Raw genomic sequence first — 20,035 nt, forward strand, 5'->3', positions numbered from 1 at the left:
TAGTCCTACTCTGATGATTGACATACACCATAGTAGTGATATTGTTTGAAAAACATTAAACGTCTCTTCTTCAAAAAGAAACAAACTGAAAAAAACTTTGAGAAAGCACGGAGTTCTAAAATATCAAATGGTAATCTCACCTCCTGAGATTTCCAAACCCCTTGTGCTGACAGAGATCCTCAGACAGCCTCCCAACCAAAAAGACTCGCATCTGTAGAGATCATGGTCCAGGTTGAAAGAAACTAAGAGACCTGTAGAACTAAATGATGGTGATCTTAACCACCAAATCAAGAGAGATAAATATTAGGATTCGAAGATTTAAAATGCGAAATCCTAGAATCCCTGCACCATAATTCAGCATAAAAGACTGAAAAGGTTCTTTCTATTGAAAATGAGCAAAGGGAATTAAATCCAATGCTGTGGCCATAAGACCTAAAACTTCTATGCATATATAGCAACTGAAAGAAATAATAGAGACTAAAGGTACCGACAAATGGAACACAATAAAATTGTCCCTTGTCTGATAGAGACAAAGACAGAGAGACAAAGACAGAGACACAAATATCTGGAAACCTAAAAAAGGTGACCCTTGTGTGAGGAATCAAGAGCTTTTGAAAAAAAGATCCTCTAACTATGTCCTGAAGAGCAAAGTGAATCATATGAGATTCCGCATCCTCAGAAAATAATCTGAATGAAAACAGAAAAATATGCATTTATTGTATCTAATGAAAACAAATAATGCTATCATTGACCAAAAGGCAGAATAGTTTGAATAAAACTCCAAAACCTAGTTCCCAAAAATGGAACTGGAAGAAATACCACAGAAGATTCCAGGTCTGAGCAGCGCTTGAACCCCATGGGTGCCCAGCCATGCTTCAACAGTACCCAAAATATATAGGACCGAAACACACTTAAAGAAAGTGTTAGCCTTACTGGAATAAAATCAAAGAAATTTGGACAGAATAGAACCAAATAAATTTCAAAAAAGTCTTAACCTGCCCCTTGCCAGCCAAGCTGGAATACGGCACGTACATCGCAATTTTAGGGAGCTGATTTCGAACTGAAAAATTTCCAATTATAAACATGTTACTTGGGAAAGAATTCAGGAATTCGTTCCTTAATAAGAACAACCAAACTAGTATAAGCTTAAAGTTTTAGTCTTAGAACTCAATCTTGAAGCCCAGAGTAACAGTTAAGAATTGAATCCAATTATAAAACAAATAATTGATTATCTTAGAACAAAAGAAATATGGATTTTATAAAAATCAAAAAATTCTTCTAGCTAAAATAGCTAAAGACATAGATTAACCCTCATTTGCGAAAATATTCAATAAAATGAAGACACAACTGAAATTATTAGCATGATAGATCAGTTTAAAGGAACAGTCAATACAGTGGACTTGCACAATCAACAAATGCAAAACAACAAGACAAATGCAACAGCACCTAGTCTAGTAAATGTTGTCCCTTAACAAAAATAAATCATAATCTGATACTTGATCTTAAAGTAAACAGAACAAAAATGAAGCAATTGCAAAATCCAAATAAATCACAGGACCAAGAAAAGTACCTGAAACTAAATAATTTTCCATAAATAAGATACAACCATCTAAAGGAAAATAAATACTATTTTGCTATAGAAACAATAGCATAATTAGTAGGAGTAGAGATAGCCACAAAAAATTGGAGAACCCTCCAAATTGAATTTAACTGCTGGCAAAGAATATAGTTTAAAACCTTTGAAGAAGGAATAAAAGAAAATTCTCAGCCTATTCCATTCCCTAGTATGGGGAATTGGAAAGAAAACCTCTGAAAACACAGAAGAATAAATAGGCAGAAATAGTGTCAGCTAGTCTTAAAGAACTAGTTACCTTAATATCCAAAATAATCAACACCTTTTCAACAAAGAACAAATGTACTTTAATAAAAAAATAATAAAAAAGTAGATTAAATGACAGTTTCAGGAATGGGAAAAAATGCCAATGAACAAGCTTCTAGCAACCAGAAGCAATAAACAATGAGACTTAAATATTGTGGAGACAACAATGACGCTCGAATTTTTTAGCGCCAAAAAAAACGCCCACATTATTTGGCGCCTAAATGCTTTTGGCGCCAAAAGTGACGCCACATCCGGTAATGCCGACATTTTTTGGCGCAAAAACGTCAAAAAAATTACGCAAATTCTGGCGACACGTATGACGCCGGAAATTACAAGAAAATTTTTGCGCCAAGAAAGTCCACGGATAACCTGGACTCCGTCAGGTAAATTTTCATCTCTACAGAATCTATAAGAGTCCCTAGGAAGGTGACTCTTGTGAGTGGGGATAGAGAACTCTTTTCCACGTTCACTTTCCACCCATGCGACCTCAGAAATGCCAGAACTATCTCTGTATGAGACTTGGCAATTTGAAAGCTTGACGCCTGTATCAGGATGTCGTCTAGATACGGAGCCACCGCTATGCCTCGAGGTCTTAGAACCGCCAGAAGTGAGCCCAGAACCTTTAAAAAGATTCTCGGGGCTGTGGCCAACCCGAAGGGAAGAGCTACAAATTGGTAATGCCTGTCTAGAAAGGCAAACCTTAGGAACCGATGATGATCTTTGTGAATCGGTATGTGAAAGTAGGCATACAGTAGTCCACTGTGGTCATGTACTGACCCTCTTGGATCATGGGTAGGATGGTCCGAATAGTTTCCATTTTGAATGATGGAACTCTGAGGAATTTGTTTAAAGGGACATAATACTCATATGCTAAATCACTTGAAACTGATGCAGTATAACTGTAAAAAGCTGACAGGAAAATATCACCTGAGCATCTCTATGTAAAAAAGGAAGATATTTTACCTCACAATCTCCTCAGCTCAGCAGAGTAAGTTCTGTGTAAAAAGTTATACTCAGCTGCTCCCAGCTGCAGGTAAAAAAATTAAAAAAAATGAAGAAATGAACAGCAGCCAATCAGCATCAGCAGTGCTGAGGTCATGAACTCTTACTGTGATCTCATGAGATTTGACTTAACTCTCATGAGATTTCATAGTAAGCTTCCTTTACCTGATTGGTGAAATAATATGAGAGTGCATGATGCTAGTCCCTTCAGATGTCCCAGGACAAACACACTAAAATGCTGCTTAGAAATCCTTTACAATGGGAGGTGGCTACTGAGGAACTTTTGAGGTAAAATATCTTTCTTTTTTACATAGAGATGTTCAAGTGATATTTTCTAATCAGCTTCTTACAGCTATGCTGCATCACTTTCAAGTGTTTCAACATTTGGGTATTATGGCCCTTTAAGATCTTTAGATCCAAGATTGATCTGAAGGTTCCCTCTTTCTTGGGAACCACAGATTTGAATAAAACCCCTGTCCCTGTTCCGTCCGCGGAACTGGATGGATCACTCCCATTACTAGGAGGTCTTGCACACAGCTTAGGAATGCCTCTTTCTTTATCTGGTTTGCTGATAACCTTGAAAGATGAAATCTCCCTTGTGGAGGAGAAGCTTTGAAGTCCAGAAGATATCCCTGAGATATGATATCCAACGCCCAGGGATCCTGAACATCTCTTGCCCACGCCTGGGCGAAGAGAGAAAGTCTGCCCCCCACTAGATCCGTTTCCGGATAGGGGGGCCGTTCCTTCATGCTGTCTTGGGGGCAGCAGCAGGTTTTCTGGCCTGCTTGCCCTTGTTCCAGGACTGGTTAGGTTTCCAGGCCTGTCTGGAATGAGCAACAGTTCCCTCTTGTTTTGAAGCGGAGGAAGTTGATGCTGCTCCTGCCTTGAAATTTCGAAAGGCACGAAAATTAGACTGTTTGGCCCTTGATTTGGCCCTGTCCTGAGGAAGGGTATGACCCTTGCCTCCAGTAATGTCAGCAATAATTTCCTTCAAGCCAGGCCCGAATAAGGTCTGCCCCTTGAAAGGAATGTTGAGTAACTTAGACTTTGAAGTCACGTCAGCTGACCAGGATTTAAGCCATAGCGCCCTACGCGCCTGGATGGCGAATTCAGAATTCTTAGCCGTTAGTTTAGTCAAATGAACAATGGCATCAGAAACAAATGAGTTAGCTAGCTTAAGCGTTCTAAGCTTGTCAATAATTTCCTCCAATGGAGCTGTCTGGATCGCCCCTTCCAGGGCCTCAAACCAGAATGCCGCCGCAGCAGTGACAGGCACAATGCATGCAAGGGGCTGCAAAATAAAACCTTGTTGAATAAACATTTTCTTAAGGTAACCCTCTAATTTTTTATCCATTGGATCTGAAAAAGCACAACTGTCCACAACCGGGATAGTGGTACGCTTTGCTAAAGTAGAAACTGCTCCCTCCACCTTAGGTACCGTCTGCCATAAGTCCCGTGTAGTGGCGTCTATTGGAAACATTTGTCTAAATATAGGAGGTGGGGAAAAGGGCACACCGGGTCTATCCCACTCCTTGCTGATAATTTCTGTAAGCCTTTTAGGTATAGGAAAAACGTCAGTACACACCGGCACCGCATAGTATCTATCCAGCCTACACAATTTCTCTGGAATTGCAACTGTGTTACAGTCATTCAGAGCAGCTAATACCTCCCCAAGCAATACACTGAGGTTCTCAAGCTTAAATTTAAAATTAGAAATCTCTGAATCAGGTTTCCCCGAGTCAGAGATGTCACCCACAGAATGAAGCTCTCCGTCCTCATGTTCTGCATACTGTGGCTCTTACAGCATTTGCGCGCTCTGTATCTCTAGTAACCCCAGAGCTATCGCGCTTGCCTCTTAATTCAGGCAATCTAGATAATACCTCTGACAGGGTATTATTCATGATTGCAGCCATGTCCTGCAAGGTAATCGCTATGGGCGTCCCTGATGTAATTGGCGCCATATTAGCGTGCGTCCCCTGAGCGGGAGGCGAAGGGTCTGACACGTGGGGAGAGTTAGTCGGCATAACTTCCCCTTCTTTCGACAGAACCCTCTGGTGATAATTCTTTTATAGATAAAGACTGATCTTTACTGTTAAGGTGAAATCAATACATTTAGTACACATTCTCCTATGGGGCTCCACCATGGCTTTCAAACATAATGAACAAGTAGGTTCCTCTGTATCAGACATGTTTAAACAGACTAGCAATGAGACTAGCAAGCTTGGAAAACACTTTAAACAAGTTTACAATCAATATAAAAAAACGTTACTGCACCTTTAAGAAACACAAATTTTGTCCAAATTTGAAATAACAGTGAAACACTAACGAAATTTTTACAGTGTATGCAACAAGTTAGCAGAGCATTGCACCCACTTGCAAATGGATGATTAACCCCTTAATACCAAAAACGGAATAACAAATGACAAAAACGTTTTTTAACCCCTTAATGACCACAGCACTTTTCCATTTTCTGTCCATTTGGGACCAAGGCTATTTTTACATTTTTGCAGTGTTTGTGTTTAGCTGTAATTTTCCTCTTACTCTTTTACTGTACCCACACATATTATATACCGTTTTTCTCGCCATTAAATGGACTTTCTAAAGATACCATTATTTTCATCATATCTTATTATTTACTATAAAAGAAAATATAAAATATGAGGAAAAAATGGAAAAAAACACACTTTTTCTAACTTTGTCCCCCAAAATCTGTTACACATCTACAACCACCAAAAAACACCCATGCTAAATAATTTCTAAATTTTGTCCTGAGTTTAGAAATACCCAATGTTTGCACGTTCTTTACTTTTTTTGCAAGTTATAGGGCCATAAATACAAGTAGCACTTTGCTATTTCCAAACCACTTTTTTTCAAAATGAGCGCTAGTTACATTGGAACCCTGATATCTGTCAGGAATACCTGAATATCCCTTGACATGTATATATTTTTTTTTAGAAGACATCCCAAAGTATTGATCTAGGCCCATTTTGGTATATTTCATGCCACCATTTCACCGCCAAATGCGATCAAATAAAAAAAATTGTTCACTTTTTCACAAATTTTTTCACAAACTTTAGGATTCTCACTGAAATTATTTACAAACAGCTTGTGCAATTATGGCATAAATGGTTGTAAATTTTTCTCTGGAATCCCCTTTGTTCAGAAATAGCAGACATATATGGCTTTGACGTTGCTTTTTGGTAATTAGAAGGCCGCTAAATGCCACTGCGCACCATGCATGTATTATGCACAGCAGGGAAGGGGTTAATAAGGGAGCATGTAGGGAGCTTTTTGGGGTAATTTTAGCTTTAGTGTAGTGTAGTAGACAACCCAAAGTATTGATCTACGCCCATTTTGGTATATTTCATGCCACCATTTCACCGCCAAATGCGATCAAATAAAGAAAAACGTTAAATTTTTCAAAATTTTAGATTTCTCACTGAAATCATTTACAAACATTTTGTGCAATTATGGCACAAATGGTTGTAAATGCTTCTCTGGGGTCTCCTTTGTTCAAAAATAGCAGACATATATGGATTTGGTGTTGCTTTTTGGTAATTAGAAGGCCGCTAAATGCCACTGCGCACAACACGTGAATTATGCCCAGCAATGAAGGGGTTAATTAGGTAGCTTGTATGGAGTTTGCAGGGTTAATTTTAGCTTTAGTGTAGAGATCAGCTTCCCACCTGACACATCAGACCCCCTGATCCCTCCCAAAGAGCTCTCTTTCCTCCCCCACCCCAAAAATTGTCCCCGCCATCTTAAGTACTGGCAGAAAGTCTGCCAGTACTAAAATAAAAGGTATCCTTTTTTTATATATAGCATATTTACATATGCTGCTGTGTAAGATTCCCCCCTTAGCCCCCAACCTCCCTGATCCCCCCCAATACAGCTCTCTAACCCTCCCCCTCTGCCTTATTGGGGGCCATCTTGGGTACTGGCAGCTGTCTGCCAGTACCCAGTTTGCATGTAAAAATGTCTATTTTATTTTTATTTTTGTTTTTTCTGCAGTGTAGCTTCCCCCCCCCCCCCCAAGACTAATCCCCCACCCCCTCCCAGATCCCTTAGATTACTTTATTCAGGGATTTTATCCCTCCTTTCTCCCCATAATAAAAAAACCCTTTCTGTAGTGTAAGTGGTTCCCACCCGCTCCCTCCCCGTGCACGCGCCCGCCCACCACCCCCCGTGCACGCGCGCGCGCCCGTGCGCGCCCCCGGCGATACCGCCCCCGATCCCGCCCCCCTCTTTTACCAAGAAGCCATCGATGGCCGCCCACCCACCTCCCACTTCAGCTCCCACCCACCAACGAATGCGGCCATCGATGTCCGGTGCAGAGAGGGCCACAGAGTGGCTCTCTCTGCACCGGAGGGGTAAAAAATGTTATTGCAGGATGCCTCAATATCGAGGCATCCTGCAATAACCGGAAAACAGCTGGAAGTGATCAGGATCGCTTCCAGCTGCTTTCCACACTGAGGACGTGCAGGGTACGTTCTCAGGCATTAACTGCCTTTTTTCTGAGGACGTACCCTGCACGTCCTCAGTCGTTAAGGGGTTAAACAGTCACAACAACTGCCACAGCTCTACTGTGGCTTTTTACCTCCCTCAATACGACTTTTGAAGCCTCTTGAGCCCTTCAGAGAAGTCCTGGAACATGCAGGAAGAAGCTGGATGTCTGTGTCTGTAATTTTTGCTGCGCAAAAAAGCGCTAAAATAGGCCCCTCCCACTCATATTACAACAGTGGAAAGCCTCAAGGAACTGTTTCTAGGCAAAATTCAAGCCAGCCATGTGGAAAAAAACTAGGCCCCAATAAGTTTTATCACCAAACATATATAAAAAACGATTAAACATGCCAGCAAACGTTTTAAAATATACTTTTATAAGAGTATGTATCTCTATTAATAAGCCTGATACCAGTCGCTATCACTGCATTTAAGGCTTTACTTACATTACTTCGGTATCAGCAGCATTTTCTAGCAAATTCCATCCCTAGAAAAATATTTTAACTGCACATACCTTATTGCAGGAAGACCTGCACGCTATTCCCCCTCTGAAGTTACCTCACTCCTCAGAATATGTGAGAACAGCAAAGGATCTTAGTTACTTCTGCTAAGATCATAGAAAACACAGGCAGATTCTTCTTCCAAATACTGCCTGAGATAAACAGTACACTCCGGTACCATTTAAAAATAACAAACTTTTGATGTAAGAAATAAACTAAGTATAAAACACCACAGTCCTCTTACGACCTCCATCTTAGTTGAGAGTTGCAAGAGAATGACTGGATATGGCAGTGAGGGGAGGAGCTATATAGCAGCTCTGCTGTGGGTGATCCTCTTGCAACTTCCTGTTGGGAAGGAGAATATCCCATAAGTAATGGATGATCCGTGGACTGGATACACTTAACAAGAGAAATTAGATTTGGATGCGTGAACGGGCCTTGAATTAGAAGGTCCCGTCTCATTGGCAGAGTCCACGGTGGAACCGAGGACATGTCCACTAGGTCTGCATACCAAGTCCTGCGTGGCCACGCAGGAGCTATCAGAATTACCAAAGCTCTCTCCTGCTTGATTCTGGCAACCAGACGTGAGAGGAGAGGAAATACATAAGCCAGATTGAAGGACGAAGGCACTGCTAGAGCACTGCTAGAGCATCTATCAGTACCGCCTTGGGATCCCAGGACCTGGACCCGTAACGAGGAAGTTTGGCATCCAATTCTGGTTTGCCCCATAGCTGAATCAGCTGGGCGAATACCTCCGGATGGAGTTCCCACTCCCCCGGATGAAGAGTCTGACAACTTCCCTACTTCTCTACTCCTGGGATGTGGATTGCTGAAAGATGGCAAGAGTGATCCTCTGTCCACCGGATTATTTTGGTTACCTCCATCATCGCTAGAGAACTCCTTGTTCCTCCCTGATGATTGATATAAGCTACAGTCGTGATGTTGTCCGACTGAAACCTGATGAATCTGGCCGCAGCAAGCTAAGGCCACGCCTGAAGCGCATTGAAAATTGCTCTCATGTCTAAAATGTTTATCAGGAGGAGAGCTTTCTCCCGAGACCATAAGCCCTGTGCTTTCAGGGAGTTCCAGACTGCACCCCAGCCGAGCAGGCTGGCATCTGTCGTTACAATGAGCCACTCTGGCCTGCGGAAGCACATTCCCTGAGACAGGTGGTCCTGAGACAATCACCAGAGAAGATAATCTCTGGTCTCCTGGTCCAGATGCAGTTAAGGAGATAAGTCTGCATAATCCCCATTCCACTGTTCGAGCATGCATAGTTGCAGTGGTCTGAGGTGTAGACGGGCAAAAGGAACTATGTCCATTGCCGCTACCATGAGTCCGATTACCTCCATACACTGAGCCACTGATGGCCGAGGAATGGAATGAAGAGCTCGGCAAGTGGATAAGAGTATTAACTTTCTGACCTCCGTCAGAAATATTTTCATTTCTACCGAGTCCCTAGGAAGGAAACTCTTGTAAGAGGGAAGAGAGAACTCTTTTTTATGTTCACCATCCACCCGTGAGATGTCAGAAAAGCCAACACGATGTCTGTGTGAGACTTGGCTAGCTGGAAAGTCGACGCCTGAATTAAGATGTCGTCTAGAAAAGGCGCCACTGCTATGCCCCGTGGTCATAGAACCGCCAGAAGGGACCCTAGCACTTTTGTGAAAATTCTGGGAGCCATGGCCAACCCGAAAGGAAGGGCCACAAACTGGTAATGCCTGTTTAGAAAGGCGAATCTGAGGAATTGATGATGATCTCTGTGAATAGGGATGTGTAGATAAGCATCCTTTAAGTCCACGGTAGTCATATATTGACCCTCCTGGATCAGATGTAGAATAGTCCGAATAGTCTCCATCTTGAATGATGGAACTTTGAGGAACTTGTTTAGAATTTTGAGATCCAAGATTGGTCTGAAAGTTCCCTCTTTCTTGGGAACCACAAACAGGTTTGAATAAAAACCTAGCCCCTGTTCCTCCTTTGGGACTGGGCGAATCACCCCCATGGTATGTAGGTCTTCTACACAGCGTAAGAATGCCTCTCTCTTTGTCTGGTTTACAGACAATCGAGAAATGTGAAATCTCCCCCTTGGAAGGGAGCCCTTGAATTCCAGAAAATATCCCTGAGACATAATTTCTAAAGCCCAGGGATCCTGAACATCTCTCGCCCAAGCCTGAGCGAAGAGAGAGAGTCTGCCCCCTACTAGATCCAGTCCCGGATCGGGGGCTACCCCTTCATGCTGTCTTAGAGGCAGCTGCAGGCTTCTTGGCCTGTTTACCCTTGTTCCAAGCCTGGTTAGGTCTCCAGACTGACTTGGATTGGGCAAAATTCCCCTCTTGCTTTGTAGCAGAGGAAGCTGAAGCGGGACCACTCTTAAAGTTCCGAAAGGAACGAAAATTATTTTGTTTTGCCCTCATCTTATTTGATCTATCCTGAGGGAGGGCATGACCTTTCCCTCCAGTGATGTCTGAAATAATCTCCTTCAGTTCAGGCCCGAATAGGGTCTTACCTTTGAAAGGAATGTTCAAAAGTTTAGATTTAGATGACACATCAGCAGACCAGGACTTAAGCCATAACGCCCTGCGTGCTAAAATGGCAAAACCTAAAATCTTTGCTGCTAATTTAGCCAGTTGAAAAGCGGCATCTATAATAAAAGAATTAGCCAACTTAAGTGCCTTAATTCTGTCCATAATTTCCTCTAATGAAGTCTCCATTTGAAAAGCCTCTTCTAGAGCCTCAAACCAGGAAGCAGCTGCAGTCGTTACAGGAACAATGCACGCAATTAGTTGGAGAGAAAAACCTTGATGAACAAAAATTTTCTTCAGGAGACCCTCTAATTTTTTATCCATAGGATCTTTGAAAGCACAACTGTCCTCAATAGGTATAGTTGTACGCTTAGACAGAGTAGAAATAGCTCCCTCCACCTTAGGAACTGTCTGCCATGAGTCCCTTATGGTATCAGATATGGGAAACATTTTTTTTAAAAACAGGAGGGGGAGTGAACGGAATACCTGGTCTATCCCACTCCTTAGCAAGAATATTCACAATCCTCTTAGGGACTGGAAAAACATCAGTGTAAACAGGAACCTCTAAGTATCTATCCATTTTACACAATTTCTCTGGGACCACTATAGGGTCACAATCATCTAGAGTTGCTAATACCTCCCTAAGCAATAAGTGGAGATGTTCAAGCTTAAATTTAAAGGCCCTCATATCAGAATCTGTCTGAGAAAGCGTCTTTCCAGAATCAGAAATTTCTCCCTCAGATAACAAATCCCTCGCCCCTTCAGAGCATTGTGAGGGCATATCAGAAACGGCTACTAAAGCGTGAGACGGCTCAGCATTTTTCCTTAACCCAGAGCTGTCCCGCTTTCCTTGTAAACCAGGCAGTTTGGATAAAACCTCAGTTAGGGTTGCATTCATAACTGTGGCCATGTCTTGTAAAGTAAATGAATGTGACGCACTAGAGGTACTTGGCGTCACTTGTGCGGGCGTTACTGGTTGTGACACTTGGGGAGAGCTAGATGGCGAACCCTCATTTACTTCTGACTGAGAATCATCTATTGCTCTATTTTTAAGTGCTAATATATGTTCTTTATAATTTATAGACATATCAGTACATTTGGGACACATTCTAAGAGGGGGTTCCACAATGGCTTCCAAACATATTGAACAAGGATTTTCCTTGGTATCAGACATGTTAAACAGGCTAGCAATGTAACAAGCAAGCTTGGAAAACACTGTAATCAAAGTAAATAACACTTAGAAATAAAACGGTACTGTGCCTTTAAGAGAAAAAAAGCTGCACAAGTTCTGCAAAACAGTGTAAAAAAAGCAGTAAACTTAACGAAATTTTTACAGTAGTATCTTACAGCCTTAGTAACTTTGCACAACTATGCAAATAAACAATTAACCCCTTAATGGCAAAACCGGATTGAAAAAACGTCAAAACCGGTAAAAAAGACTTTCAGCACCTTGCCACAGCTCTGCTGTGGCGCCTACCTACCCTTCAGAACGATTTGTGGGGAAAAAAACCTCCTTTACATCCCTCAAACACAGCAGGAACCTCTAGAAAAGCAGTTGGATGACTCTTAAGGAAAAGAAACTGCGCAACTGAGGCGCAAAAATAGGCCCCTCCCACCTCACTCTATGTTTTGAGGCCTATTAGAAAAACACCTGAGTGTCTCTTAATTAACTATGTGGGTTAAAAAACCCGAACACAAGCCACAATGACCCCTTCAGTCCCTTCAAAAAACGTTTTAATTGCATCATTTACTGAACAAAGAAAAAACTATTTTTTTTTTTCCTAACAGTGTCACCAGTAACAAATGAGCCCTTCAAGCAAGCTGAAAATTATATCCAAGTGTCTTAATACAGCTTACCCTTTCCCCATGGGGATATTGCCAGCCTTTTCTAGAATAAACACAGTCTGTCTAGAAAAACAAATAGACTGAATATACCCCATATGCAGCTTAGCATGCAAACCGTTCCCCCAACTGAAGTTTTCCTGTACTCTTCAGCCCTTGTGAGAACAGCAGTGGATCTTAGTTACAAAGTGCTAAGATCATAATCCTCCTTGTAGAAATCTTCATCTCTTTTTCTGCCAAAGAGTAAATAGTACACACCGGCACCATTTAAAATAACAAACTTTTGCTTGAGAAATAAAAAACTAACATTTTTGTCACCACACTCGCTCTGAACTTCCTAGTTAGAGTAAGCAAAGAGAATGACTGGGGGTGGAGCTGTATGGGCAGCTCTGCTGTGGGTGCTCTCTTTGCCACTTCCTGTGGGGGAGGAGAATATCCCACAAGTAAGGATGAATCCGTGGACTCGATACATCTTACAAGAGATATCAAGCATTATCAATTGTGCAAGGCACACTATAAATACCACAAGGCCTTGTACAATAATAATATGCCAGATGAAATTACAAGATGTTAAAAAATAAATAAAAAATAAATTATCATGCTTATCATAAGATTTATAAAACAAACAGGAACAGAAGACACAAAAACAGACTGCATTGTGCATTGTAACACGCAAAATAATTATGATTTTGGTTTGCTAATTAGTGTTCCAGACAAATTTGCCATAAACATTACAAGTTGATTATACCCCTCCTAAATGCTAAAATCTACTTACTACTTCTATTCATCCCTAAAGTGCCAGGCCCCCAAATCCATACTTAATGAACACGTAGACGTGCATTTGGCCTTGGTTTCTATAAGCAAATGCCGAATATGGACACAGGTAGCAGCATTCCGATCTTTTCTGAGTCTGATTTAGAGCTGCAACAACTAATCGTCATAATCGATTATGAAAATAGTTGTCAACGAATCTCATAATCGATTAGTTGGTTTGCAATTAGTTGGTCTGTGCACAACACCAGCTGCTTCACTCTAATGTGCTCCTGCATATGGTATTGTGTTTTATGGTTATGTCCTTAGCCTAAAGGACATCTACAGACGTTTGTTTACTTGTCACTTTTTCAGGACAGTATAAGTTTACAACTACCCCTGGCTTATGTGCAACCCAGCTATAATAGTCATCATTTGGATTGCTTATATTAAATCTGGTGATTTGGAACTATGCCTTGCATGATATAGTGCTGAGCTTGTTATTTACACCTTGCCCCTAGATTGATGGGAGTTATTTAAATTGATGTGCACTATTATCTGTTTGCACACTTATTAGCGTATTGCTTGCTATTGCTGATTATATGTACTGTATAAATAAATGTGTAAGGCTTTGTCCTGTTATTGATATTCAGTCCTTAGCGCTTCTGATTTTATTGTTTTTTTATATTTTTAATAAATTGTGATAATATGTACCAGATTCAACCTTTATAAGTATATATTCGTTATTTTTAGAGCGGACTAGATATTTCCCCTAACCTTATAGCTGGTTATTTACCATTGCATATAGATATTCAAGATATTTTTATGTTATAATGAAGTCAAGGGTTACTTTATTGAGAGGCCCCTTGCCAAGGTAAAAAACACTTAGCATTGGTGAAAAGCTAACAAAGATAAATATCCCACTTTGGTGAAATTAGCAAAACCCTATAGCTGCAAACAGAGAACCAGCCTTAGCCAGAAGCAGGTGGACAAGTTGAGATTTTTGCATTTCAATGCAAAGCTTCTGAAAGAGTGAATAACAGAATGTTATTAACAGTGATAGTCTAACTCTTTCTAGTTCTACCTCTTTTCAAACAGTTTGTGGTTTTGTTTTGTTTAATTATAAAACTGTGCTCTGCTGCTTAAAAATTGAAGAAACAGTTGTGTTAATGTAAAGTTTTAGTCTGAAGTTTATATTTGTAACACTCATTATTTTGATTTTATTTAAAACCTAGAAAACTATTATTGAGTCTCTTTTTATCCGATTAGTCGATTAATCGAAAAAATAAGTCTGATTTATTCATATAATAGTGCAACACACGAAAACCTGTGCAAATCCAGATCTTTGTGTATTGCCCTTTTAAAGAGCCGACGGCAGCTACCCACGTCCATATTCAGCATTTGTTTATACAAACAAATGCGAAATGCACGTCTACTGGATAGAGAGATGGAAAGGACTGAAAAGTTCCTACAATAGCTCATACTAGAAAAACAAGATGGTCCAAGTTTTAAGCAATAAACTCCAACCAGCACACAATGTAGATTTACTAGATGCAAGCTAGTAGGTGTTTAGATTTCTATGGGCTTTTCTTGCGCATGAGATAGAAAGAAACTTAAAACAAATACATTTCCATCCCCCAGTTCAATGCCCCAGTTACTACGAATTCTACATAATGTACTCTACTGGTCATTTTATGTTCTAGACACTGATAGTTCTTTTCAAATAATGTTTAAGTGTTATGCTTTCTGAAGGCATAGATAATTAATTATGAAGCAATATCATAAAGTACATAGAACACAGGTGACAATTGCATAATACAATATTAACCCATTGCAAGCTTTTGTAAGCAATACAATCCATTGAGTCCATCAGCTCAAGTCAAAGTGTTGCATGATGCAATGGGTAAAAGTGTTTATAATATAACATACACTGTTCCCTGTACAAATCTCATTGCTTAAAGGGACATAAACCCACAAACTTTTAATTTCATGATTCAGATAGAGCATATAAAGTTAAACAACTGTCCAGTATACTTCTATTATCAGGGGAAATAAAACTATGCTGTCATTTGTAAGTGAACATTTTTGCTATTAAATTGTCCTGTGCACTGGTATCTTTCTATCTAAATAAAATCTATGTCACAGTTGGAAGATTTGAAAAATGTTTAAATTATCTCACCCAAATATAAGGAGATTTTTCTCCACTCTAAAGCACTCCGCCCGCAAATAGCGTCTTGTTTTGTCATTTAGCCGCCGGGACCTTGTAGGTCGCTCTTCTGTGTCACTTTCCAGCTCTGAAAATTCCATCAGCTCATCATCCTCAAACGAGTTGTAATGTTTTGTCTGTTTGCGGACACGAGGACGGTCTATAACCAGACTCTCCTACCCAGGTTAGAGAAAACAATAAATTACTTTGAAGGTTTGTGATACAATTATCTAATAAATAATTAGCACAAATATGCCATCACAAAACAGAGCCGCAAAGCTACTTACTTTCTCATTTTTTGAATCTGTATCCAGCTCAGCAATCTTTGCCCACTTCTGCCAGAAATTAGGGTCATCTAGAGATATGTCTGTTCTGTTACCTGAGGACACAAAGCTGGCCTGGGAATAGAAAATAAAATTAAACAGTGGTAAGTTGGTAAATTAAAGAAGCATCAGTGTGTTATTATTATTATTAAAAAAAAAAAAAAATTATGCTTATCTGATAAATAATTTTCGTTTCGGAAAGATGATGGTCCACAGTACTCCATAACATATGGTATAAATTTCCTGCCACTAGGAGGAGGTCAAAAACCCATATCAGAGCTTAAAAACCCTCCCACCTCTCTCTAAGTTTAACGTATAGACGAGTAAAGAATAGGAAACATATAGGTAGGAAAGACAAAGCAGTGTCTGTAGAGGTGTCATTACAGATGTGGATCATCATCATTCCGAAAGAGAATAATTTATCAGGTAAGCATAAATTATGTTTTCTTTCATAAAATGATGATGATCCACAGTCCTCCATAACATATGGGATTAATACCCAAGCCGATGGTCTATGTTACGGAAAGGGTGGGACAATTTTTCTGGCAGTCCCTATTTAGCTGAAACTACGGGCTGAAGGACTTTCATGCTAAAATCTGCATGTGAAGAAGCAAAAACATCAAAGCAATAACATTTGGAAAAAGCAAGCAGAGAAGACTATGTTGGAGCTTTGCAAATCTGCTCCAAAGATGCACCCACCACCAAATAAGCCTTGTGAATCATTTGTTTTAACCAAGATACCAATGTTACCTTAGTAGCTTTCTGCCCCTTATGAGTCTCAGAGTAGTGAACAAACAAACTAGTAGCTTGGAGATAGAATATCAAACACCTGACTAAATCAAGATGATGTAATAGTCGCTCCTTAAAGTTAGCAGGCTCTAAACACAATGAAGGAACAACAATTTCTTGATCGATATTTTCAGTAGAAACTACCTTAGGAAGAAAAAGGAAATTTATGCTTACCTGATATATGTATTTCTTTTACGATATGACGAGTCCACGGATTTCATCCTTACTTGTGGGATACCGCCTCCTGGTAAGCAGGAGGAGGCAAAGAGCTCCACAGCAGAGCTGTATATATATATATATATATATATATATATATATATATATATATATATATATATAGCCCCTCCCTTCCCTCCCCCTCCAGTCATTCGACCGAAGTTAGGAAGAGAAAGGAAAGGCCAAGGAGCAGAGGTGACTGAAGTTAGACAAAAAATAAAAACCTGTCTTTATAAAAAAATAACAGGGTGGGCCGTGGACTCGTCATATCGTAAAAGAAATAAATTTATCAGGTAAGCATAAATTTCCTTTTCTTTTACAAGATATGACGAGTCCACAGATTTCATCCTTACTTGTGGGATACAATATAAAAGCTATAGGACGCGGATGAAAGGGAGGGACAAGACAGGAACCTAAACGGAAGGCACCACTGCTTGAAGAACCTTTCTCCCAAAAACAGCCTCAGATGAAGCAAAAGTATCAAATTTGGAAAATTTGGAAAAAGTATGAAGAGACGACCAAGTTGCAGCCTTGCAAATCTGTTCAACAGAAGCATCGTTTTTAAATACCCATGAGGAAGCCACAGTCCTAGTAGAATGAGCCGTAATTCGTTCTGGAGGCTGCTGTCCAGCAGTCTCATATGCAACACGGATGATACTCTTCAGCCAAAAAAGAAAAGAGAGGTAACCGTAGCTTTCTGACCCCTACGTTTCCCAGCAAAAACAACGAATAAAGAAGATGTTTGACAAAATTCCTTAGTCGCCTGCAAGTAGAACTTCAAGGCACGGACTACATCCAAATTATGTAACAGACGCTCCTCTTAGAAGGATTAGGACACAAGGAAGGAACAACAATTTCCTGATTAATATTCTCGTTAGAAACAACCTTAGGAAGAAAACCAGGTTTGTACGTAACACCACCTTATCAGCATGGAAAATAAGGAGAATCACATCGTAAAGCCGAAAGCTCAGAAATTCTGCGAGCAGAAGAAATAGCAACCAAAAACAAAACCTTCCAAGATAATAACCTAATATCTATGGAATGCATGAGTTCAAACGGAACCCCTTGAAGAACTTTAAGAACTAAATTCAAACTCCAAGGAGGAGCAATTGGTCTAAACACAGGCCGGATTCTAGTCAAGGCCTGACAAAAAAATTGAACATCTGGAACATCTGCCAGACGCTTGTGAAATAAAATAGACAAAGCAGAAATCTGTCCATTTAAGGAACTAGCTGACAACCCTTTCTCCAATCTTTCTTGGAAAAAAGAAAAAATCCTGTGAATCCTAACCCTACTCCATGAGTAGTCCGTGGATTAACACCAATAAAGATATTTACGCTATATCTTATGGTAAATCTTTCTAGTAACAGGCTTGCGTGTCTGAATCAAGGTATCAATGACCGCATCAGAGAACCCCCACTTAGATAAAATCAAGCGTTCAATCTCCAAGCAGTCAGCTGCAGAGAAATTAGATTCGGATGATGGAAGGGTCCCTGAATGAGAAGGTCCTGTCTCAATGGAAGCTTCCACGGCGGCAGAGAGGACATGTCCACCAGATCGGCATACCAAGTCCTGCAAGGCCACGCAGGAGCGATTAGAATCACCGAAGCCTTCTCCTGTTTGATCCGTGTAAACACCCGGGAAAGGAGAGCAAATGGTGGAAACACATAAGCTAGGTTGAACGACCAAGGCACTGCCAAGGCATCTATCAGTTCGGCCTGAAAGTCCCTGGACCTGGATCCGTACCGTGAAATATCGCCCAGATAAGGCACCACTGCAATGCCCCGCAGTCTTAGAACCGCTAGCAAAGACCCTAGAACCTTCGTGAAGATCCTGAGTGCCGTGGCCAACACGAAGGGAAGAGCCACGAACTGAAAATGTTTGTCCAAGAAGGCAAACCTTAGAAACTGGTGATGATCTCTGTGGATAGAAATGTGAAAATATGCATCCTTTAAGTCCACGGTAGTCATATATTGACCCTCCTGGATCAAAGGAAGAATTGTCTGAATCGTCTCCATCTTGAAGGATGGGACTCTGAGAAACTTGTTTAGACTCTTGAGATCTAAGATGGGTCTGAACGTTCCCTCTTTTTTGGGAACCACAAAAAGATTTGAATAAAACCCCTGCCCCTGAATTGGAACGGGACAAATTACTCCCATAGTGGAGAGGTCTTTTACACAACGTAAGAATGCCTCTCTTTTCATCTGGTCTACAGACAATCGTGAAAGAAGAAACTTTCCCCTTGGGAGGGAATTTTTGAACTCCAGTGGATACCCCTGGGACACGATTTCTAGTGTTCAGGTATCCTGAACGTCTCTTATCCAAGTCTGGACAAAAAGAGAAGTCTGCCCCCTACTATATCTGGTCCGGATCGGGGCCCGACCCTACATGCTGACATGTAGTAGAAGTAGGGTGCGAGGATTGTCAACCCCTATTCCAAGACTGGTTGGGACTCCAAGCGGACTTTTTCGAAAGGAACGGAAATACTCTGTTGCCCCCTCTGTTCGAATTCCTTATTCTGAGGGGGGAAAATTACCCTCATCGTCTTGTGAGGTCAGAAATAATCTCCTTCAAGTCGGGCCCGAACAGGGTCCTCCTGCAAGGAAATATCAGAAAACAGCTAAGCTAAGAGTTGTAAAAGTTGGGTGCTGCTGGGCCAATCTAAGTCACAAAGGATGAATGCACACCAAAGAACAGCAGCAAGGTCTTAATAAAAATGGCCCTTACTGTCCCCTGAACTGTTAGGACTGAGACTATTTACCTTATTGTACAAAGGCAAATAATAGTCAATTCTATGGCGCAGGCAAAGCGCCAGTAAAATCTTCCCATAGGAAGCGATACTGTTTCTGTAAAGACATACATATGTATGCAAAACACACACTTTTTACGGAGCAAAACACACACTTTAAGTACCCTCTCATTATCTAGGGAAAAAGTGGATATTAAACACAATCATCACCCGGTCGGCAGTGCTCTCTTATGCAACCGCTGGGAGATGAAGCTTACAAGGGGAACCCCAGGGGATGTAAAAATACAGCTGTCTAGGCTTGTCTCCCAGGAAAAGAGAAAACACATACCTGAACAAGTAGCCCATCTCTCTAAGGGCTGTTATTCATAATGAGGGTGGCCAATGACATCCAAGCCCATTATATCTGCTATGCCCAAGAATAAAAATGGCACTTACCTCCAACTGCCGACAGCAAAGGCAGCTCCCAGGTGTGTGAAATCCTACTGCTCACATGGACCTGAGGATAAAAAGGAAAAATACTGAGCAAGATCTCTCAGATTTTTCCCCTAAAAGGGCAGCATACAAACTATGGGAGGCGCAGTGAGAATAAAATCCCACAAGTTTCCATTGCTTTGAAGAAACCAAATGCTTCTCTTTTTGTATTGAAGAGATTGATTTGGTCTAGGCTAAACCCCAGAACAAAGTAGCACACTGTGGCACCACTTTAAAAATAATAAAATCTTGATTGAATAAACTATAACTAACACCTCACTCT

At 40.7% G+C, this 20,035-nt stretch overlaps 1 protein-coding gene across 3 annotated transcripts in view; it reads right to left on the bottom strand.

The window, feature by feature from the left end:
- Positions 1 to 20,035, bottom strand: part of CHD6 (chromodomain helicase DNA binding protein 6) — a 1,034,665-nt gene that overhangs the window by 318,085 nt on the left and 696,545 nt on the right. For all 3 annotated transcript variants that reach the window (XM_053712106.1, XM_053712055.1, XM_053712147.1), the window contains 2 exons: positions 15,492 to 15,602; positions 15,178 to 15,380 (listed from right to left, as the gene is read on the bottom strand). In XM_053712106.1, coding sequence (XP_053568081.1) covers positions 15,178 to 15,380; positions 15,492 to 15,602 — 314 coding nt within the window. The remainder of the gene's footprint in view (positions 1 to 15,177; positions 15,381 to 15,491; positions 15,603 to 20,035) is intronic.

The sequence above is a fragment of the Bombina bombina genome, chromosome 1 (genome assembly GCF_027579735.1).
Source record: "Bombina bombina isolate aBomBom1 chromosome 1, aBomBom1.pri, whole genome shotgun sequence".
Lineage (NCBI taxonomy): Eukaryota > Metazoa > Chordata > Amphibia > Anura > Bombinatoridae > Bombina > Bombina bombina.